This window comes from Hippocampus guttulatus, chromosome 8 (assembly GCF_054856545.1).
Source record: "Hippocampus guttulatus isolate MCC_2025c chromosome 8, RoL_Hgut_1.0, whole genome shotgun sequence".
NCBI classification, from domain to species: Eukaryota; Metazoa; Chordata; class Actinopteri; order Syngnathiformes; family Syngnathidae; genus Hippocampus; species Hippocampus guttulatus.
In genome coordinates this window covers 6,332,984-6,357,238 of record NC_141268.1, presented here as the reverse complement: position 1 = coordinate 6,357,238, position 24,255 = coordinate 6,332,984, and the positions used below count along the sequence as shown (strand labels likewise).

Here is a 24,255-nt window from a genome sequence, read left to right as displayed (position 1 = left end):
ATTTAAAATTTCTCTTCTTCTCCTGTCCTTGTTTCGTTCTTTTGCATCTTGCTGCTGTTGTGTCCTGCCTCTTCATTCCCCATGTTAACTGTTGCCACCCAATAAAGTCGGGATCTTTTTTTGCGACTTCACAATTCGGATCTCCCAGTTCAAAGTTTTCCCGGTCGGAAGTCGGGAAACATCCGTTTTCCTATGTTCGGCGAGTGCAGCATAACACAGAAATCATGACGCATTTACTGACGTCTAAAAGGACCAATTGGATTGCAGATTCTCAATCTTACATTTTGAGGAACACCCTCTCCTTCCCCCTCTCTTTCGGATTTCCGAGCGTGACCGACGTTTCGTGTCTGTTCAGACTTAAAGTAAGTGAAAACCACTATTATTTGTTTTGTGTACGCTGCTGTAGGCAAACGTTAAAATTATTAAGGAAATGTATCATCCATACCTCCTTATCGTGGTCGATAAACAAGGTTTTAGCTGGGGCGTAATGCCGACTTGTTTTGTGTCAGCAATGGAGGACGCGGAAGACAGTCCACTGCCATGCTGCCATTCTTACCGCTTGAATATTCTTCTATTACGCTCGTTTCTACAAAGATGTTGATGGTGTATACTCCATACACTCAACAAGGTCTACTCACATTGTCTTCCTTTTAATGATGCTTACAAATGTTAGTCGGCGGTGACACCTAGCATTAGTCAGGCCAGGCTAGTATGGAAGGTCCATGGGCGTGCATACTTCGAACAACTGCTCCTCTCAGGATGGGGGGGGGGGATAGATTCAAAAGATCTTTGTAACCTACGTCATTCAGACATCAGTTTTTCATAATATTTCCTTCAATTTTCACATTTATTTAAGTTCATACAAAAAAATCTACACCTTTGGGAAGTGTCTATACAAAGATGGGGCATGTCAGTTTGCCCGAGTTGTCTGTGTAGATTCTCAGTTACCGAGATCATGGTTATTTCCCTACAATGCCCCAAATTCTGGAGAGGCAAGGTGCCTGGTTTGAAAGATGTAAAAGAGGCCATCTATGTTTAACTCGAAAAGTCCTTTAAACACAGGAGGAGGTTGAACACAACTCATCGTCTGCTTCATTCCACAAGAAGAGTGAGTGGCCAAATGGCCGCTTCACCAAACCACGCTGGGCAAAAACACCTTATTTTTGACAACCACTCAGCGAGCATACCTACCGGGGCATAAATAGAGTGACTGACTGTACACCAGAAATTTAGAACTGAAGAAGCCTTTTGGATTAAAGGTGAAATGTCTTAAACAAGATGAGTCCAGTTTGCAGTTTCCTGCGTCCTGAGTTATTCAACCATGTCATCTTAGCTTGAGGTCATCACGTCGCAGAAAGGAGGAGGTCAGAAGACACTCATTAATGGCTTCCTGGACACACAGAAGTTTGTGTAGCGCTGTAGTGCCAAGCATTATGCTCCTCTGAAGACAACCAAGGACCTCAGTGACCAGAGGCTTGTTGATGATCACTGCCACTTACAGACAGTGTGGGATGTGAAGTAGAGATGGTTCAACAATCTACGAAGAGGAAAGCCTCAACCACCAATGTCTTCATTGTAAGAATTTGACAGATGTGCAGTAATTACCAAACCACACCTGGTTGGCCATAAAAAGCATTTCATATCTCAATGCAAAGAGGCCAAAACAAATGTAGATGTTCATCCCTTCGTCACATTGATTCATGATGTTAATATTAAAAATACACTGGAATAAGATGTGGAATTACGACAAGATGTTTATACTGAGAAAATAGCAAGAAGGCAATTTAGCGAATTGGTGAGGGTTTACTCTTTCTGAAAATTGGTCAAAATAAGTAACTATGATTCCCAGGATATGATTTCTGATTGATATACAAACTATTGTGTTGAATATTTATCGGTGGGAGGAAGATGTCAGCTAAACTGGATCATGTGTGTTGTTGTTGACAGAATGCGTTACGTGGCCGCTTACCTATTGGCTGTGCTCGGTGGGAACACCAGCCCCTCGGCCAAGGACATCAAGGCCATTTTGAGCAGTGTAGGGATCGAGGCTGATGATGAACGCTTAAACAAGGTATGCAGTTAATTTTGCAATATTCACAACCACTACAAACTTTAGGATATACAAAGTTATCCTCTTCCACCACGGGGGGTTATCTTCCAGACTCCACAGTGAAAATCTGTCAATAAAGTTTAAATACCCTCTTCAAGTATTCCCCAAGGCAAGTTTTTCAAGCATTTATGGCACTTGGATTTTTTTCAGGTATATAAACAGACTCTGAAAAACAAAATAAAATTGGGGTGTTCCGAAGTTGTAGTACATTTTTGATTTATTCCTGAATAGCCCAAGTTAACATTTTTACCGGTAAGTAGTAATGACCGTAAACACCTTATTTAAGAAACTTTGTTTTTTTAATCTCAGGTGTATTTCTGTGCAGGTCATTAGTGAGCTGCAAGGGAAAAACATCAATGAAGTCATGAATTCAGGTAAATGTCTCTCATATATATATTTACTGTATATACATACAGTATATATTAATTTGAAGATGCTGTATCGGGAAATGCCAAAAAAAAAAACCTTTCCCTTGCAGGCCTCTCTAAGTTAGCCTCCGTACCAGCGGGTGGCGCTGTGGCTGCTCCTGCTGCTGCAGGTGGGGCCGCTAGCGCTGGGGCTGCACCTGCTGCTGGTATGTATATATAACTGGTTATCTTGTGTATGTATTATTCTGGGGAACACACAGATATAAACCGTGTTCATTGCAACAATTTTTTCTCAGTGGAAGAGAAAAAGGAAGAGAAGAAGGAAGAATCGGAAGAGTCAGATGAAGACATGGGCTTTGGACTCTTTGATTAATCTGCCTTTATTTCTAAAAGCAATAAAGTAAAAGGTTTACACAGAGTGAAGTGTTTTAGCCCCCCTTTTTTTACATGTACAGGTATTTTATTTAATTTTTTTACTCACTCCTCCCATATAATTTTAAGACTTTTCCAGAGGCTCTCTATTAGTCCTGACACATGAACATGACAAACTCCTTTTACACCCTAAAACGTAACTTGAGACTAAAGTGGGGAATGCACATCCTGTTTTTTATCTTAATGGATGTGTGTGTGTGTTAGAGACCCCACACATGACAGGGAAATAAAATCACGCAGTCCATTGGTTGGCTGAACTTTTGATGGCACATAATGGCACCATTATAAATACTGAACCGGTTTAACATTTATGAGTGGCCGCGTCTGTTTTCTACGGATATACTGTATGTGGAACTGCCAATGTGGAGTAAACCTTTTTAACTGGGCCACGTTGTTCGAACTACAAAGTCGCTGGAAGGACAACCCACTCTAAAATGTTTTGGGTTTTTTTCACGTATGGAGTTTGCACACTTTCGTAGTTTTCTGAGCAAATCGGTGAGGGAAAAACAAATGTTAAAGATGCATACTGCCCAAAGACAGATGCAATAGGCGCCAATACGCTCGTGACCCTCGTCAGGATAAGCGGTTTGGATGATGGATGGTTATACAGTAAATAAAACATAATGCTGGTTATACAGACGATGATGACCCAGCAGCGCACCCCACCAAAAGATGTCTTCTGTAGTACCGATATTGACCTGGTGGGTGCAGTAAAGGGCCACTTGAGATACAGAGAAAGTTTGACATTTGTTCAGAACGCAGATCAGTAGTATTTTTTTTTCTACGTCATTTTCATGTCTGGACCCAAATTTGGTTCAGGACCTGATCACGCAAGAATACATCAAGTATTGCCATAACATCGACCTGTGTTTTACTTCAACTAATGAGAAGAACATATCAGATGATAAAAGACTATCTATAAACCTCAGGAGAAGATTTAATTGTGAGTATTTCAAAGATCTAGAAATCTGTGTGTCAAGGTTGACAACAGAAAAACAAGTGCTTTAGATAATAGAAAATAATGTTTCAGTAGCTGATGTCAAATCAAAATGTCTTCCATGCAGTTAACAATTAATATAATTAACGATAATATACCATTTGGTTGGTAAGCCTTTTTTCCCCACAGGAAGTTATGTCATGATACATATCACCAACCACACACTGTGATGTAACAGCGGTGTCAGAGCTGCTATTTCTCCCCTTCATTGTTCCTTCAAGCTGTCACAAGAAACCGATTGCTGGAATTGTAACAGCGTAGAATACATATTTCCATTTAAGACGTCACTGTCAACCTGAGACTGCGTGAGCACACTTTGTAGTTTGTTTGCTTGTGCGGTGTGGTGGTGGCTGCTCAGAACTTCACGGATTACAATGTGCATTGCACGCTAATACATGACAAAGCAACAACAACAAGAAAACATGTTTGTATTTTCCCTACGTTTCGTCACTGTCCCCCCACCCCCCAAAAAAGCACGTATTGCAAAATTTGGCCAGGAATAAATCACACATACACACACATGAGGGGTATCTTATGTCAGATTAATCCAGCTCACTTGTTCACAAATCAATCACGTAAATATTTCTTAACATTGGTACTTAATAGAGTCAGGTAACAAATACAAAGATCGTTTACTGATGATGAACAACAACAAATATCAATCATGCAATAGATTAGCCCCCCGCCCAACACACACACACACACGCACACTAGTAAAAGTTTGAGGAAATAGTTGCCGCCGTGGTCATTGAGTTTGGATCTGGGCCTTCAGTGGATACTTAATAAGTGACCTAATCCACCTCTTAATAACACCATCACTTCCACAGAATTAGGTACAAAAAATGGAGCTGCCGAGCGACGGCAAGTCGGCGGGGATAGCACCAGCTAACGAGCTGCCGAGCGACGGCGACTGACGAGGGAGAGCACCAGCTGGCGAGCTACCGGGCGACGGCGAGTCGGCGAGTCGGCGAGGAAGAGCACCAGCTAGCGAGCTACCGAGTGACGGCGAACGGCGAGAGAGAGCACGAACCAACTCGCTCAGCGGTGGAAGCCAAACGACCTGCTGCAGGCAGAACCTGCTGCTGGCCAGGCCGCCCGCTGCTGGCCAGGCCCCCCCACCCGCTGCTAGCCAAACCACCCGCTGCTAACCAGACCACCCACTGCTAGCTAAACCACCTGCTGCTAGCCAAAACACCAGTCGACCGACACCATACTCTACACATGCCTCCTCTTGCCTCTCCGTCCGGCTGCAGCAGCTGCATCCGCCTTGCTGAGAAGATTGCTGAACTGGAGCAGAGAATCTCCACACTTTACCTTATTCCAGATGCTGAGCTGCAGATGGACACAATCATCTTCGGTCCTGGACAACCAGAGTCTCCATCTTTCACCGACACAGCTGCTGCCGCCAAACCTGCTTCTCCCGCAGTTGACAAGGCCACCACTCCCGATCCCGCACCTGAAGACTCCCTGCTACTCGCCGATCCAGATGACACCTGGGCACGACTGGGTGCCAAGCCCAAGCCCAGGTCCATGTCCAGCTCCACCCCCCACGAGCCTGTGTCAGAAAATCCTGTCCACCCCTTCTCCTCCAGCGCACTTCCCCCTCCACTTCACCGCCACTGACTGAACCTGCGCCAGGATCCACTCTCCCTTCACCCACCCCTGCCTGTCCACTTCGCCCCCTTTTACCTCCGACCACCCTGATTGTTGGTGACTCCATAACCCGAAACCTCCGATTCTTCAACGCAACAACACACTGCTTCCCCGGAGCCACTGTTCCCATCATCCTCGCAAAACTCCCCAGCCCACTCCCACCATCTGTCCATAGAATTATTGTACGATGCGTTGATGCATCCCACCGGCAGTCAGAAATCACCAAAGGTCACTTCAACAAACTTCTTCAGTTCCTTAACTCGACCGGGAAATCAATTTTCATTAGCGGCCCACTCTCTCCGCACCGTGGCATAGGCATTTTCAGACACATTCTTAGCCTCCACACCTGGCTGCTAACTGCCTGCAGGACACACAATGTGGGCTTCATTGACAATTTTAATATATTTTGGCGCCGTCCATCCCTTTTAAAGGCGGATGGTTTTCACCCCAACAAACTAGACAGCAGAATACTGGCAGCAAATGTCCAGCATGCTGTCCACCAGTCCATAAGCTGACTAGTCACAAATCACACACCTGCACCTTCCCCTTCCTCCACTTTACCAACACACGGCACTTCAGCTTGCCATAGTCCCCCCTACAGGCCCCAGTTGTCACTGTCTCATCCTGCTGCCATCTACCCCATTCAATCCATCATCACAGCCAGACACCCTCACTACTATAATAACAAGAGAAAATATTTTAAGATGTCAAATACCAATCTCCGCCCACTCCCCAATCCTCACTGTCACCCACACACCACAAAATCCTCAAACTGGCTCTATTTAACACCCGCTCACTCAACAACAAAGCACTCGTCTTACACGAATTCATAACTGACAATAACCTGGACTTCCTCTTTATCACCGAAACCTGGCACAAACACCTGGACTACTTCTCACTCAACCAAGCTACCCCACCTGGTTACACCTACATCGACGAGCCCCGCCTGACCAGCCGAGGTGGTGGGGTGGCATCAGTCCATAAAATCACTCACTGTCGCAACCTCGGTGTCCTTTTTGATAATAACCTCTCTTTCGACCAACACATCACCCAAATCACCAAAACTGCTTTCTTCCACCTCAAAAGCATTTCTCGTCTCCACCCTTCACTTTCTTTCAACGCTGCTCAAACCCTCATCCACGCCTTCATCACCTCCCGCCTTGACTACTGCAATAGCATTCTCTACGGTACAACCTCCAAATTCCTCAATAAACTACAGTACATCCAGAATGCCACGGAGTCAGCCCTGTTACGCGTTTCTAATGACATCCTCCTGGCAAATGACTCTGGAGACCACGTGTGTCTAGTTTTATTGGACTTAACTGCAGCATTTGATACAGTGGATCACAGTATTCTGCTGACTCGTTTGCAGCACTTGGTGGGCATTGGTGGCAGTGCTCTTGAGTGGTTTAGGTCCTATTTAGCTGACAGAACCTTCTGTGTCAGCCTTGGCTGCTCTGAGTCACGCACTGCTCCCCTGTCATGTGGTGTTCCACAGGGCTCAATTCTGGGGCCTCTGCTGTTCTCGCTGTATCTGCTCCCATTGGGTTCCATCTTAAGGAAACATGGTATTCCCTTCCACTGCTATGCAGATGACTGCCAGATCTATGTCCCACTGAGCAAGAAAGACGCCTTCTCATTAAGACCACTCCTATCCTGTCTGGAAGAAATCAAAACCTGGATGGCACAAAATTTCTTGAGATTCAATGAAAAGAAGACAGAGGTGATATTGTTTGGTCCCAGTGGCCCTTGTACATTCCATCCTGTAGACTTGGGCCCCCTGTCTCTTTATCTTAAGTCAACAGTCTCAAACTTGGGCCTTAAACTGGACAGTGATTTCAAACTTGATCGGCAAATTGGTGCCGTTGTCAAATCCAGCTTCTTTCACCTTAGACAGCTGGCCAAAATAAAACCTCTCCTCTCACATGAACACTTTGAGACAGTAATTCATGCCTTTGTCACATCCCGGCTCGATTACTGCAATGCCCTTTACTTTGGAGTCAGCCAGTCCTCCATTAAGCGCCTTCAGCTGGTCCAGAATGCCGCTGCTCGCCTCTTGACTGGTACTCGTAAGAGGGAGCACATAACTCCTACTCTGGCATCCCTTCACTGGCTCCCCATTCATTTTAGAGTTATTTTCAAGATCCTCTTATTTGTTTTCAAATCTCTGAATAATCTCGCGCCACCTTACCTCTCTGAGCTCATCCGCCCCTACACACCTGCCCGGCGCCTCAGGTCTGTGGACCAGACCTTATTAGAAGTACCAAGAACTAAACTGAGGCTCAGAGGGGATCGAGCCTTTTCTGTTGCTGGTCCCTCTCTCTGGAATGACCTCCCACTGAACATTCGGCAAGCCTCCTTGCTGCCCATCTTCAAAACCGTCCTCAAAACTCACTTGTATTCTTTGGCATTCGACTCAGCATGACTTAGATTTGTTCTTGGTTTTACTGTTTGGTGCTTTCTACCGCCTTTATTACCGATTTGTCTTACTGTTTATTGTGCATGTTAAATTGCTCCATGTACAGCACTTTGTATGCAGCGATGGCTGTTTGAAAGTGCTCTATAAATACTGTTGACTTGACTTGACTACTCACTTATAAAGCCCTTCACAATCAGGCCCCCTCCTATCTTTCCGACCTTCTTTACCAATACATTCCTTCCCGCAATCTCCGCTCCTCAAACATAAACCTCCTCGCCATTCCCGTGACCAAGCTCAAAACCTGGGGGGACCGAGCCTTCTCTGTCGCCGCCCCCACCCTCTGGAACGCTCTACCACAACACATCCGCAACTGTACTGACCTCCAATCCTTCAAATCATCTCTTAAAACTCATCTGTTCTGCAATGCTTTTAATACCTTTTAATCTCTTTTACCCATTTTGCTTTTTGTTCATCTCAATGTGCTTTTGTAAATTATGTATGCTTGTTTTAAGTGCACATTTTTATCCTGTGTTTTAAGCTCTTGTGAAGTGTCTTTGAGTGTGATGAAAAGCGCTTTCAAATAAAATGTATTATTATTATTATTATTAAAAATGATCTATTCCTCAGTGTGGCATTAAAGAAGTGACAGAAACATTTTGCATTTTTGAGGATGAACGCCATTTGTATTAAAGCAAGAAATGCAGTTACCTTTATATTCCAATACATCACAACGCTAAACCTCTGCACTAAATATAGCTCACAATCAATATTTAGCGAAATAAAAGTTTCCGTACACTAAATACGTTGTACTCACCAAAGATGTTGATGCAGACGCAGCAGACCTTTATATTCTCCTGCCTATAGGATGGCTGTAGCATACATGCTGCTCTGAAAGTGCTCCTAAAATTTGATTTCCAGGTTGAAACAAACTGTCCAGCAATGGTATTGGTTGACAAACCCCTAAAGTCCAGTTTTGCTTGAAATGTGCGCTTTAAAAAATAATTTCGAATGATGTCATACATTGTCCTTTGGAGCCCATATTGGTTCAACTAATCAGAGGTGTAAACATATACTATTCATAAACCAATCAGAGGATGGAAAAATATATCACCAAGCCTTTGCAAAGACGCAGAAGCGTAAATCTAATTTCTAACAGTCATTTCAGTGATCTGTGTGTGTGTGTGTGTGTGTGTGTTTTCAAAACCGGCACTTGGGATTCTGAAATCCTTGAGCAGATTACATGTACCTGGCAACAGATAGTGCACAAAATATTTCATATCACCAGTAACTGTGCCATTATGCACAGGTTGAAATTAACACCACACAACATAAATATAGATAAACATATTCCTGTGCTTTATACTGTAGAGTGGATATAGAAAGTAATTCTCAACACCTCTATAGATTTCTATGCAGTATTTCATTGGGCTCTGTCAGCCAGTTTCGACGCCATTGTGATGAAAGGTGTGTTTCCGTGCAGGAACTTGCATCTCGTGTGACTGCATGTTCAGGTGTTCCTTGTCCTGGCCTGCCTGCGAGGTGAACCAGTTCCTCAGGTGGGATCCATCAGAAAACGCTTCCGCCTTGATGCTGACAGACTGCCACATTCCATCTCTTAATTACACGCTAGCGTTTGCGCCAAGATGGGGTGTGGCGAGCCTCTGCGTTACATAATTCAACACCAAATGTTGCTAAAGTTCTTTTCACAATGGAATTTCCGCACTGCATTTTGCATGCTTCCACGCCGCACAATGTTGTTTTTACAAGTCGGGAGGTATGAATTACCGGTAGGTCGACCAAAGGTGTGGCGCTTGTTTGTCTTTCTCTCATTGGCTTACTTTGCTTTTTAGCATCGGCTAAAACAACACAGGCTAATCCCCTCCACCTTTGTCCAACATGCTAAAATGACAACATAGCTTTTTAAAAAAAAATTTATTTGCAAAATGAATGCCAGCATTCACATTAAAAACAAACTATCTCACATTTGATTTCAGCTTCTGATAAATAAGACTAACACAAACATCTAACACTTTCTTAGTTGTGAAATTGTGGAATTGTAAACAATATTGCACAGGGTTGTTTCTCAACAAAATCAATAAACCATCACATTTCTAACACATAGACTGCGTATATATTGTTTTAACTGTAGCTCAGGTTGCAATCTCAAACTCGAGGCCCAGGGGCTAGTTACGGTCCCCTGCATCATTCTTTTCTGGCCCACGAAAGCAAATTTAGTGTGTGTACCACTTCTTGTTATGTCACTTGCAAAATAGATTTTTTTGTTTGTTTGGCATAAAATCTGTATGATTATGTTACATGCACACACGCCATCACATCATGATGAAAATTAGCCAGTCTATTTCCAGGTACATTTCGAAGACTACATTTCATTCTAAAAATACCATATTTGGTGCCAGTCAAAACAGAGTAAAATTTACACTTAAAATATTAACATTTTACTCAATGTTGTGGATTCGTTGTACTGCAAACGATTAAAATGATCTTTTATTTGATGAGAACTCGCTCATGTTTGACATTGAGAGCCTTGTGTACTCTTGAGTGAAGAGATTTTGATCTATTCTGAAGATTTACCCCCGCTCAAGTGGCCGGGGAAACAATTGTACTCCTGTTGTCCACACTAAAAATACTTTTAGGAAATTTTACTCCGAATGTTTTGCTCCTGATTGGCTGGCAACCAGTTCAGGGTGTACCCCGCCTAGCTGCCCGGAGTCAGCTGGGATCAGCTCCAGCATGACTGCGCCCCTTGTGAGGATAAGCGGCTCAGATAATGGATGGACGAATATTTTCCTCCCTTCCAAGTGTTATTTTACTCTGCTTACAATGTGTCCAAATAGTCTATTTAGAGAAAAAAAAATAAGTACATAGAAAAATAAAATTTCTATGTATGGTTGTGTTTACGGTGACAGAACACATGAACAAAAAAAACCCTGCAGGTGCCCATATTGCAATTCAATCGCTCCACAAGCATAATTATGGAAGTAAACAATAATACATAAACACTACAAGTATTTAATAATTGCATAGCATTTAGTTGTCTTAGACTGAAATGAGGGTCTATAGATGCTGTACTCCAATGGCCAATGGCCACAAATATTTAGCTTATCTCATGATACACACCTTTACAGACCTCTGATGCAGCATATTTCGACCAGACTTAATTGTCTGTGATTTTGCTTTTTTTTTTTTTTCCATTTATACCTTGCCATTCCAATTGTGGCACAAAAAATAAAATAAAATCACATTTGTGTCACAAGAGCCCTGCAGCGCCACTCCACTCCAATATTAGATCCAACCAATATGGTGAAGTTCAATTTGGAATGTCCTCAAAGCTTCCGTGTCAGCAAATTATGCTCTTCCGGCATAATTAAACACAAATGAAAAAAAACAAAAACAAAAATCATGTTGGAAACTTGCACCACATCCTCATCTTAACTGAACTGCTGGAAATGTTTCCACCATCTGCATAGTCACCACCTCCGTCATCAGTGCTGGCCCAAACATGCCTAGAAGAGACCACAAATAAAAATAGATGATCACACGTGATACACGAAATTACCCAATTTTACATAATTAGTATAAAACATTCTTTATATACTAAAAATAATTGTGGACGTACATTCTTGCTTTATTCATCTACAATAGCTATGACATGCAATAACTGGCAAAATAAAATAGATGCTCTTCCACAGAAAATAACATGTAAAGCCACCTGTTGCCATTCATACAGCAAAATAACAGCTTTGAGTTCATTTAAACTGGCCCAGATCTCACACTGAGTACGTAAATTTGTGAGTACACTGAGACGTATTTTTTTTTCAATAAATAGTGATCCTCATGTTTCCGTGCATAGCCAAATGTCTGATTGACTCTAAAATGTTTAGAATTTCCCTTGGATGCCACAAAATGGCAATGAATTACTATTTTTTCCTTAGACAGGGTTTTGGCCAGTGAACAATGGAGGATAGGTTTTTATCTCTAGGTAAATCCGCAAATATATGGAGGACCGCTGTCTTTTCTTTTCATGATATGTTTGTCGAATGGTGCGCTGTGAGATTTTTTTTTTCATGTAAAACACATGCCTTGGCTCACTAAAAGTTTGGAAACTGATCCAGAACAGGTTTATAATGTCTTACTTGTTTATATTCAAATCGGTCTTGCAGGTAGCGGTTGCCCAGGCCAGTGATGTGCCCAACGTTTTGGCGGGAGAGGCCGGCGATACGAGCCGTGAAGTCCAACATAAAGGCCAGCTTGACCAGCTCGGGTGCCGTGGGTAGGACAGTGGGCTGTGTGCGCGTGGGTGAGGCCTCCTTCTCCAAATAGGCATCGGCCAGCCTCTGGAAGGACGAATATGACATCCTCTGGAAGAAGTTGCTCAGGGTGGAGTTGTCTTTAATCTGCATAGAAAACCAGAAAGGCAAAAAGTTCAAAGGTCAGTCAAGAAAATCTTTCCTATCGGTGAGTTCTCATAAACGTGCTGCGACATGAGCATTCATGCAAATCTCCTCAAGGGTGGCCATTGTTTACAAGCTGTAAAGTCAACAGCGGGCAATGATGCATGATGTAGGACTAAAAAATATCACACGCATGCATGCTGAAGTTTGAACTTTGACTACCATGACTACTTATCACCTCCTTTGTGGTGCAGCTGCCTTATCACAATAACGCTTGACCCATTTAACAACCGTTCTGCCGAACCATTTAGCCGACCTACCTATGTAACTTACTTCAGAACTTAACTACCGATGTAACTTCAAACTTGCTTTTCTGCTCAGGTAATCCACTTACCAAACTTTCTAATCACCCATATGACCCACATATCTATCCAAACTACCTAACTAACCTCCTTCTTTAACCACCCTATCTAATATATCTAGTCATTTAACATACCTTCCTACCTACCCATTAAACCTGCCTACCTACTGTACCCATCGAACCAACCCATGCAACCGGCCTGCCGGCCTACCTACCTACCAATTTACTGATGTAACTCCCCTTTCAACCTACCTCTGTACTTAATATACTCATGTAATCTGCCCTTTCAACCTACCTACCCATTGAATATATCTTTCCACTTCAAGTATGCTTAACTATGTTACCTGCCCTGCGATTGGCTGGCAACCAGTTCAGGGTGTACCCCGCCTGCTGCCCGAAGACAGCTAGGATAGGCTCCAGCATGTCCGCGACCCTTATGAGGATAAACGGATTAGAAAATGGATGGATGAACTATGTTACCAATCTACCCCACCTAATACCTTCTTTGCTAGCTACCTGTAGCTACTATACCTACCTAACCTACCTATCACCAGCGTTGAGCCCTTGTCACAATTGGGTAAATTTAATATTTTTTCCACTGATCTATAATGTTAGTCAGTCAACATGTGGGCGTGTTATTTTTATCGCAGCAGTATGTAGCCTACCCACCTGCTTAATATTGATGATGAATCATGTGTCAGTGAGTAAAATGTGAAATGAAGAGTAGATTTGTTAGCATCTGGGTGATGGCCACTGACTGACCTTGCCGTCGATAGCGTCTCCCTGCTCCTTTGTCAAAGCAATGATCCGGTTGATGACTTCCTCTGCGGAGATTGGGGGGAAGAAAAATGAACAAGAAGTTGAGTTCATCTGCCTGACAGCAGCCTCTACCATCCATCCATTTACTGAGCTACCTACCTACCTGCCTACCTACCGACCTATTGATCTTTTTAATCTGCCCATCTAACATACCTTTATTATATGCTTGTTTTTTCTTCTTCTTTCTGCCTACATTCTTGCTGCTGGAGGCTGTAAATTTCCCCAGTGTGGGACAAATAAAGGATATCTTATCTTATCTTATCTTATCTTATCTTATCTTATTATTTATATTCATTTGAAAGCCCCGCTGCCCATCTCGTGCATGGGCTCAACCGGTCGGGCCATTGATAAGGCCATTAGTCGACTCATTGCAACAGAACACATCATTAAGATTTGATCAATCTCAGCAGGCCTTCCAGCTTGTGTCAGGTACATGGACAGAGTTTTAATATTCATTTTCTCAACAACCGACTTGATTGTGAGAAATTACTTCCCCAGGTAACGTTAACGAATGTCCCGGTAGGTAGGCACTTTATGGCTTATAGTGTTTTTCCGTTTCTGGAGATTGCAATGTCCTGAAGGGACATGTACTACCAGCTTCAGTTGATTTCTACTCAAGTTCAGGATGCGGTTGCACAGCCAAAATAAAGGCCATCCAACGTTTTCGCAATCAGTACATATTTCCCACGCTGACTGCCAGCCTTTTATGCTCCAGTCCTGCAAAGCATAGACCCAGCTAGCATACGGGACTGCAACTCTAAGGTTTGTGAGCCCTCGATGAGTTGGGTTGTCAAGTATGTGAACCACTCTATTGTACTGCCAAGGGCCCCCAAACTGCAAGCAACATTATGAAAACAATACCCGGTGTCCTTACCATCTGACATAGTGTCCAGCTCATCTTTTTCCTTGACCTCGTGGAGAATCTTATCCAGTTCCTCAGACACCTTCTCATAGTAGGAGATGGTCGGTTCCACGCTCACCACAGCTGAAAATCAACAACAGGACATTAGTTAAAGGCAATGCACACTTTCTAACAAACCAACGATTCCCACCCAGCGTATCAATAGGGAATGAGTTTATTTATTGGTGCCAGTAACGTGTCGTGACAAGGCAGAACAATTAAGTGTTCGTCATCCAGATGTGGTTGTGAAATCATACCTCCGCTGATGTCTGCAGGGTTGAACTCCTCTTTCTTGTTGTTCATAATAAGGGAGAGGCGCCTCTTGGAGAACCTTCTTTTCAAACTCTTTCTCTTTGAGGACTTCTTCTTTGTCGAGGAGGCCGGAGTCGAGGCATGCAAGCACACGGAAGTGTAGTCCGAGTCATCGTCGGACGCCTCTGGAATGTCCGATGGACACTCCTGCTCCTCGGCTTTCTCCACAGTGCTCCTCCGTGAGAATAAACCCAGGAAGTTCTTCCACAAGGAGGGCTTTTTGTTCTTCTTGAACTTCTTGCTGACCTTGCCCTCTGACACTATGTCTGGGGGAGTTTCAGCGGAAGCGAGCGACCGGAAAGTACCATCGTTCAAATCATCGGCCAAGTGAAAGGAAGGGTTGCTGGAATGTCTCTGGTGCCTTTTAGGAATGGTCACCCATTTGAGTTTGCACTCGGGATGCTTGACTCCAAGTGACTCATCGTTGAGGCTTAGGCTGCGTTTGACGTAGACTTCCAGAAGACGGCGCGTATCGTTGGGCGCCACTGAAATCACAGGACTGATGTTGGTCCATCGATGGGCTGTTTTGTCCTTCATGGCGGGACAACTGCAATCACAAGAGAATATATGTCACACTTTATCTAAATCATCCATTTAAGTTAATCATTGTATCTATTTTGGTTTATGGTTCAATAAATTTTTTTTTGCTTCACTTGCAAAACCAAAAACATTTTTTTGCTTAATTTAATGAAAAAAATAGTAAACTGTCAATAATCCAGTACTGTACACCGTTATATTATTTACTTTTTTGCTTCAGTTACTTATTTTTAATTATTCTTTATTTTCATTATTTGCTGGTAGTATACCTTTTTTTTTTTATTTCTAAAGTTGCTTACCTATTTAAAAAAAATCTAGACTTCTTTCAAATTGCTTCACATTATATGTACTGAATATTAATGTTTTTTGGAGCAATAAAATTTGAATTGATCTATAATAAAAAATACTGCCATAACTAATTCCGCGAAAAGCTTTTCTAAATTTTTCATATCCGTGTTTACCGTAAGTGACTCACCTTTCTAGGAAATCAACAGGATGTAAGTCGTTGCATTTGAGGCTTGTTATGACTCAATAAAAAATGTTTTTGTCATATTGCGTATTAAGTGACATATGACTCAGACAAAAGACAGCGCAGCTGTCATAGTAAAGACAATTAAAACAGAGTATTATACAACAAATACAGGAAATGTTGTCAGTCTTTTTTTATCAAAAAAATAATTTTATTTGATGTACACTTTACAAAATGAAATAAATATAAATTGTTCTTTCACCTTATATTAAAATTTTCTTTGTGTGCGTGCACGCACGCGTGTGTGTGCACGCGTGTGTGTATGCACGCATGCTACAGTTGCTTGTTTAACTCCACTGTATTCAGATTTTTTGCTGCAAGTGCATTGATTGGATTTATTTTTTAATAATAATAACATGCATTTCATGATTAATTTTTTTTGATTGAATCTAATGCATCAAAAACAAATAACATACTCCAACTTACTCTAAATTCTCTTACATTCAGGACAACAAATAGATACACAAATTAGTGTTGTTATTATTATTTGCTGCCAGTAAACTTTTAACAGTACTTATAATTTTATAAATTACGTCCCTTTTACCTTTTTGACGCTTTGCTGACTGGACCCAAACCATTTCTGTATGCATTGCACTTACTCTATAACTGAATCCATAGCAAGGCAATAACTTGCTCCAATACAATTATTTGCGTTAGGAAAACAAAAATGAAACAGCCGTATTCTAACATACTGACATACAATGCAAAGCCTCTGCAGAAGCGGCGAACAGCTCTTGCATTATTAGAAATAGATGCACAATAAACACAAATGTTGATTTATCATAAAGTAATCAGCATAAAGTGCTGTATTATATAACTGGAGCAGCATTCAGTTTAAACAATGATAGAATGGACACAGTCCAGTAATACCATTGCCGTGCATTGATATTATTTTCAAAAGATCAAATGAGAAGACTCACGTAGTGAAGTGTGTAGAGGTGATGGTCAATTGTCGAAAATTGACTGCGTATTTTTCTCTGTTTACGCTTTCAAATGAGGAACTCGACACCTTTGCTGCTTCTTCTTGTATGTCGGCCGTTTCTCCACTCCACTTCCTTACCTGAACCTGTGTGACGCAAGCACCAATGACGGGCCAGGGGGGCGGGGACGGAAAGCCCCGCTCACCTGAACCAACAGGCTTCATGACTGTATTAGGCAACCTTTCCATCATTGGCCCTGGCCAACTCTCTGGACGTAAAACCTGGCTGACCCACTTTCTATTCGTCTTTTTTCTATTCTGTTCATCCAGTTTCGGCCCTCCATGGCATTAATTAATAGGATATACTGATATAATACAATCAATCATTTTTAATCTGTTTTTTGTGGGACAGGGAGGGTTGAATTAAGAATGCTGTCAATAATATTTGATTTTTCAAAAATTACATTTTTATACCTATATACGACATGTGGATTTCATGCTGAAACACAAAGAAGACCGTCACGACTGACCTACCGTAATACAGTGTTTTGTTTTTCACAGGAGTTAATACAATAGATTTTTAGTTATAGAGTGCTTTGATGAAGGCCGTGGTCGTGTAGTGGTTTGTACCCAGTGTTGTGGACGCAGGAACCCTGGTTCAAATCCTGGTCACGGCATGTGCAAAGAGCAAACTTGTCTTCTTAGTTTGCCGTTGTCTGAGTAGGGATTATAACTTTGGTAGCCTGGTGGTCCAGTGGTTAGCGCGTCGACCTCACAGTGCAGAGGCTGTGGGTTCCTCCGGCCTTCCTATTTGGAGTTTGCATGTTCTCCCCCTGCCTGCGTGGGTTCTCTCCGGGCACTCTGGTTTCCTCCCACATTCCAGAAACATGCATGGCAGGCTGATTGAACACTCCAAATTGTCCCTCGGTGTGAGTGTAAGCGTGAATGGTTGTTCATCTGTGTTTGCCTTGCAATTGGCTGGCAACCGGTTCAGGGTGCCCCCCGCCTATTGCCCGAAGACAGCTGGGATATGCTCCGGCACCCCCCTTGACCCTTGGATGGATGGATGGAGTGCTTAGACCACAGCTGTAGCTGTAACAAAGTGCTTTACAGAACATTTTACATAAAACCACAATACAACAGAACAAGGAATATATGCCTGCGAGTAATGGTGTAGGTATGTAACTGTCTACATGTTTGAGTTAGAATATTTGTGTTTGAAAGATTTGCAACTGATGGTGCAGAGTTTTTGGGTGCGTGGTTCTCAAATGAGCACCTTTAATATAAGTGAATAAAGATTGTATCTTTTTTTTCTTCATTTTTTATATCCTAATTACAACAACATAAAGTAAAACAGGGTTTCACAAAGGCAACTTATTAAAACAGTAAAATTTAATGTTTTATAAAAACAAATTAAATTCATATTTATCAGAACTGTCTCGCCAGCGGCCATCCTGCAGCGCGTTCCGCCACCTTCTATGTCACCATTAGCGTTGTCAAGCTCACCTCCACAACGATTATTCATAGGCTACTATGCAAACAGCCGCTGGGCTAAAATAAAAATAAAATAAAAGCAAAAAGTAACACTGAACATCAATGCGTTCAGGGTGTAGTCTGCCTTCCACCCAAAGTCAGCTGGTTAGGCTCCGCAACCCTGTTCAGGATAAGCAGTGTCAAAAATGGATGGATGGATGGATATCCAAGTCTCACCAATATTTTATTTTGAAGTTGCCCCTCAGAAGCAATTGTTGAGGCGGATGACTTGACTTCGAATTGAGGCTTGCCTGATCCATTTGTACGCAAAGTGTTGTACAGCCTTGAACTGGGGTGCAATTCTCAATTTTCAGCCCTCAAGCGCACCAGCACACCGCTTATGTGCACCCCTGTTTATAATGACTACAATGCTCAATGCTCATTTTGTTACCCTGACTCGCTTGGTCGTAATGCCCTGGCTCTGCTCCAATTGCGTCATGTTAACAAAAGTCACATTATTTATTTGCATGAGAAAGAACGGCGGGCCAAAATCAGAGTAATTTCAACTAGTGTGAGAGTCAAGTGTCCTGTCATTCCTTTGTGTATTTCAATGGAAGAATTTCACAGATATTTTATTAAGTCACATATGAACTGTTATAAATGGGTAAAAACGTGGCATAGCATGTCTCCTTTAACTGCATGTGACTCCAGGTTGATTTCCAGATTACACTTCCACTTCTCCCAAAGTTCCCGCCCCTCTCTGTTTACGATGAGCTCATCGATTGAGTCAGCGGCCCTCTGGATTGTTGACACGATTTTGTACATGCGGGAAACCAACACACAATTTGCTTTGTCTATCTTATTTGTGAAAGTTGAGTATCACGCAAAGGGAACTTTTCCCTTTATTTTTACTTTATTACTACGCTGCTATTGTGTCATAATTATAAAGTGATTAACACAATGAAGTCACACAGGTTGAATTCTCCACTGAGCAAATCAGTTTAAATTGACATTAATTACTGACTACAAGTACATATCCATTAGTCAAATCACTTTTTGGGCTCTCTTCAGTAAACTAGCGTGTAGCACCACACCTAGTTAGAGAATGGCAATCTAATGACACACATAAAACACCTCATAAATATTGTCAAATCAAATGAAAATACAACAATGAATAATAACAATTCTAAATAATATATGATACATTAGATATAAAATATGAATTAGGAGAAAAATTCAGAGGCACCTGCTGGGTCGAGGGCAATGGTTCTTAACCTGGGTTTGATCGAAACCCAGGGGTTCAAGTGAGTTGGTGTCAGGGGTTTGGCGGAGCCTCTGCCATGGTGGTTAAAACACACCCGACTCATGTCAATTAATTATGACACGCCCGCTTGGCCATCGCTGGCTGCAGATGATCACATTACATTGATTGTCCAATCAGTGCTGCGGGAAATTTAGTTCGCTCAGTAGTCACAGTGTGACTGTCGTGATAGTACGTCATACAATTTTTAAAAACCTTTACAGTACTTATGCCATTTAATTTTATTTACTTTTTTCTGTTTTTTATAAATGCATTTTTTATGCCTTGAATTTGTAAAAATTCGGTGAATGTGCATATGGACTGGTTGGGTTCCGTACCTCTAACAAGGTTAAGAACCACTGGTCTCTGGCAGAGGTGGGCAAACTACGGCCCACGGGCCAGATCCGGCCTGTTGGTCTTTTTAATCCGGCCCGCCGAAGGTTGGTACAGTACACAATTTAGGTTCGATGTAAATGATTGCATTCATTTCATTTGGACTTGTAATGACAGGCATTTCAATGCCAGGTGGCGCAGTTACTTGAAGTTGCAGAGCACAGGGAGGTAGGGGGAGACAATACGGAAGCCCGCAATAGCGCTAACTCAAGTAACTCCCGCTCGATACGACGGAATAACTGTGTCCGCGCCGCTATTTTCTATCATTGGATCCAAAACAGCGACATGCAAGTGACTCTTTATTACAGTGAGTTTTACTGGAATTGCGAATATTTTTACGTCCTGTAGATCATGGCATCCAAACGAAGAGGAACAATAATGGCCGCGGAAGAGAAAGTGAAGTGTATCTGATTAAACGAAGCGGGTTACAACGTACAAAACATTCATTAGACGCTTGGAGTCTGAAAGACTCAAATCTGCGAGACTTTGAAAAACGAGGAAGCGATTCTTGCTCAGTCCGATTCTGGCTGTTTCCATGCTCAGAGAGATTTGCTTGCGACTCGACGGACAGTCGAGTAACTAAACGTTTCCTGGAATGGTTTGACTGTTATCGTGCTAAAAACTTTCCGCAAACTGGAGCGCTAAAAAGAGAGCAATCGAGTTCCATAGCACTATGGGCATCGAAGACTTCTAAGCGTCCCGTGGCTGGGTTCAAAAGTTTGTTGCACGACATCAGCAGAGCAACGCTGTGTTGTGTGGTGATCGAGGGGAGGTCAAGTTCGAGACAGTGAATGAGTGGAAAGAAAGCCACCAGGTCTTTTACTCATCTCATTTTGTAGCAAATAGTCTTAACTTTGTTATATTTTGTCATATACCTCTACTGTATGCTGCAGTTTTTGGGCAATATATTGTTGCGCTTTGATGCTTGTGTTGTCACACATGTACATGTATGTTGTTAACATACTTGGACGTTCATACAGGACATATACCATAGTTGTTTCACTGTTCTCATGAAAAAAAGTATGGTAATACTTTAATGCTTTTGTTCTGTTGATGTGTGGTATGGACTGTAAGTATATACAGTTTTTTATATGTACCGTATCTTGTGCTGACCCAGCCCACCTGTCAAATTTAGAAATCAATGTGGTCCCCGAGCCAAAAGGTTTGCCTACCTCTGGTCTAGGGTGAGGGGGGGGGGGGGGGGGGATCAACTTGTCACTTTCCCCTCTTATACGATAAATAGTCAAGGGAGTCGACCTGTCGTACGCGTTCCTTCCCACCAACTGCTAGCTTGCTAGCCAACCTTCTAATGGCTAATAGCTAACGTTCGCACTTGACTGCAGTATTTGCTTTAAGAGTAAATAGGGAAATGCCCCACCACATCCAGAAGATGGCACTGCTGTAAACAAAGCATTTTGCCCTTAAGACAAATTGATAAATGTTAGTGGCTAGCCAGATGATGTTGGCTCCACGAGACTCTTGGCAGATTGCGTTTCAAAACTCTGCAATAGATATGAAGTACGCGCTCCTCTATTCACAAGTTCCTTTATTCAGATTTTTTTCTGTGAAACCCTTCCTCAACGATTCAATGAAAATATTGTCCACTCACAATGTTTTTGGTTAGGGGTACTTTTTCTGAAATGCTCTAAAATGCCACAAGATGGCGCAAAATTCCCAGTTTATAATAAAGTACTGATTGGCGCTATGGAAATATGTTGAAGGGATACATCTCGGCTGTTTATTAAGATGAAAACTAACATTAGCTTGGGTTGATCCCAGGAGTTTACAGAGAGTCTATGGGGCATATTTATGTTTTTGCTCTGCTGAAATCAAATCATCTGCAAGCCATTTTGCTTTCAGAATAATGTAAAAAGAGTTTCAAAGGATATTTAAAGTCGATCATCGTTTGTGGTGTATTAAAAGTTCAATTAATAATATAAACAATTGTATACATTTTTAAAAGATACTTGATTTTTTTTTTTTTTTTGCAATTTGTGGCAGACAATCGAATTTACTGTCTTCTAAACCCCCCAAAACCTTTTCTCACGATAGTGCCATCTGCTGCTTGTGGTGGGCCAATTTCTCATTTGCCTCTAATGTAAATTGGCAACTTTTTTCACAGCAGTTTTTCGGACACATGTTCTCATTTTGTCATTTTTAAAAAAAACTGAATCAAAGACGAATGCAAAACACGTCCTAGCAAGCAAAGTCACGGCACTGAATCGGCACGCTGGACTATGTCACTGATCAATAAGACACGGCAGCTATAAGTTGCCATTTTGTGATCACGGTCAGACCATCCATCAGCGCAACCCGACAACATACTTAAGTCAAATGCTGAACTTTGGAGCCTGTTTTACACGCATCTCATGAGTTGTCTGCTGAGTGAGCGGAAATCCAACAAGTTGATTTGTGACTAGCCTGCCGATTGTGCAAGACCCATCCATATTTTACAAGGTGACGGGACTTCTCCAGTCATGAGACCATGCTATTTTTAGACCATGGTGGAAAGATCGTGCATGTAATGTAATAGTGGAAATGTGGAAAATATTACAATGAAAATACAAAAACAATATTAAAATATATAGTAAGTTTGACAAAAAAGGAAAAAATAATATTCTAAACTAAAAAAATATATACAAATATTGCAAGACTATTGAATGAAAAATATTTAAATACTTGAGAAAATAACAAAAAAAAAACCCCACACTAAATTATCTAAAATGATTCATCCTTCCATTCTTTTCAAAACCACTTATCTCGAACTGGGTCATGGGGGGGTTCTGGAGCCTATCTCAGCTGACTGTGGGCGAAAGGCAGACTACATCCTGAACTGGTCATCAGTCAATGGCAGAACACTAAATTATTAGATGAAGAAATCACACGAAAAAGTATGAGTATGTTAATAGAGTAACCCACTCATACATTAAACAATACAAAATATGAGAAAAAAACCCTAATATTGACAAATAAAAAAATAAAAAAACAAAGACTTCACACAATATTGCATGAAAAATGTGTACATGACCTACACAAATACTGTATATTACAACAAAAAGACAAAAACATAAATATAAAAATAAGAAGTACCGGTATGTATATTATTTTACATTTACACACACATCAGATAAAATACTGGAATATTTCTCATAAAACACATTATGGCAAATGGCAAAATATTTCGAAATAATTCAAAATATGAGACACCAATTTGAAAAAATAAAACTACAGACAAAAATGTACAAAATGAAAAATATATATAATAAAATTACAAACAGATGACAAAATGCACAAATACAAAATATTAACAAAATATGAGAAGAAAATAGAAATAGAACAAATAAATGAAAACCAACAAAATCAAAAATATTCAAAATTATATTGCCTAAAAATACAAACATTTAATAAAAGCAGAAATGGATGACAAAGACATAAAAGCATTAAAACAAACAAATACAGATTAAAAACATGGATAATGCAACATATAATAATACAATACAAAACATGAGGTCATAAAAAGGAAAAACATTAGATGAATAACCTGTCAGAAATTCAAAATATGACCTAAAACTCCCCAAAATATGAAACATTTTTAGACAGTGATGGAAAACTGCCTTGTTACATTTCAACTGACCTTTGGATGGATTCCTCCAGATTTCTTTAGTGTAATACCTGATGAATTATAAATGACAACAGCATTCCATCAGCATTGACCTTGGGAGAGTCACCTGTATGTGTGTGTGTGTGTGTGTGTGTGTGTGTGTGTGTGCGTGTGTGTGCGCGTGTGTGTGCTTGATGCTGCCAATCAGCCAATCCATTGCCTGCACAAGGACACATTTGTTCTCAGCAATGGATGCTTTTATAAATTATTCATCCACTTTACTCAGTCGGCCGTTTGAAGCAGAGTCAGAAGAAGCGTTCGTCAAAAACACTGCACTGATGGTGCCCAATCTATTGGTAAAACCGAAAATATTCGATGATAAATACAAGTACAAATACACAAGTATTATGACAAAAAACACAAAGCACTATCAATATTTTGAAAATAATACAAACATTTAAACATAATGCCGCTTTTTTATACAAAATGAAAACTAAATAATGAATAAAAATAAATAAATGAAATTTAAGAAAATATTTGAAAACATTACAAAATATGCATAAAAAATGCAAACATTTTATATAAAGATACAAAAACAGAAAATCGTCTGTATGTGTAAAACATACTAGACTGAAAATTTTAAAATGATTGGACAGGAATAAAAAAATATTTAAAAATAATAATTTAGAAAATAGCTAAAGTCTTAAAGACGCTAGGAA

The 24,255-nt window shown here is 41.2% G+C and overlaps 2 protein-coding genes across 2 annotated transcripts; one reads left to right on the top strand and one right to left on the bottom strand.

Annotated features, from left to right (window-relative positions):
• Positions 1–251: 251 nt before the first annotated feature.
• rplp2a (ribosomal protein, large P2a) lies at positions 252–2,896 on the top strand. The gene is made up of 5 exons (XM_086118258.1): positions 252–362; positions 1,948–2,071; positions 2,436–2,484; positions 2,589–2,684; positions 2,775–2,896. The coding sequence occupies exons 2-5, from the start codon at positions 1,949–1,951 to the stop codon at positions 2,849–2,851; spliced, it is 345 nt and encodes a 114-aa protein (XP_085974384.1). The 5' UTR covers positions 252–362; position 1,948; the 3' UTR covers positions 2,852–2,896.
• A 6,998-nt stretch (positions 2,897–9,894) lies between these two features.
• LOC147200944 (uncharacterized) lies at positions 9,895–16,882 on the bottom strand. The gene is made up of 6 exons (XM_086116758.1): positions 16,771–16,882; positions 14,730–15,331; positions 14,446–14,556; positions 13,515–13,576; positions 12,134–12,394; positions 9,895–11,503 (listed from the first exon to the last, which is right to left on the bottom strand). The coding sequence occupies exons 2-6, from the start codon at positions 15,319–15,321 to the stop codon at positions 11,483–11,485; spliced, it is 1,047 nt and encodes a 348-aa protein (XP_085972884.1). The 5' UTR covers positions 15,322–15,331; positions 16,771–16,882; the 3' UTR covers positions 9,895–11,482.
• Between the last annotated feature and the right edge of the window lie 7,373 nt (positions 16,883–24,255).

Coding starts and splice junctions, on each gene's coding strand:
- rplp2a (XM_086118258.1), top strand. CDS start 1,949: ATGCGTTACGTGGCCGCTTACCTATTGGCTGTGCTCGGTGGGAACACC. Junction 2,485..2,588: donor CAATGAAGTCATGAATTCAG/GTAAATGTCTCT, acceptor TTTCCCTTGCAG/GCCTCTCTAAGTTAGCCTCC. Junction 2,685..2,774: donor TGGGGCTGCACCTGCTGCTG/GTATGTATATAT, acceptor ATTTTTTCTCAG/TGGAAGAGAAAAAGGAAGAG.
- LOC147200944 (XM_086116758.1), bottom strand. CDS start 15,321: ATGAAGGACAAAACAGCCCATCGATGGACCAACATCAGTCCTGTGATT. Junction 13,577..14,445: donor GCTGGACACTATGTCAGATG/GTAAGGACACCG, acceptor CAATCTCCGCAG/AGGAAGTCATCAACCGGATC. Junction 12,395..13,514: donor GAGACGCTATCGACGGCAAG/GTCAGTCAGTGG, acceptor TTTTCTATGCAG/ATTAAAGACAACTCCACCCT.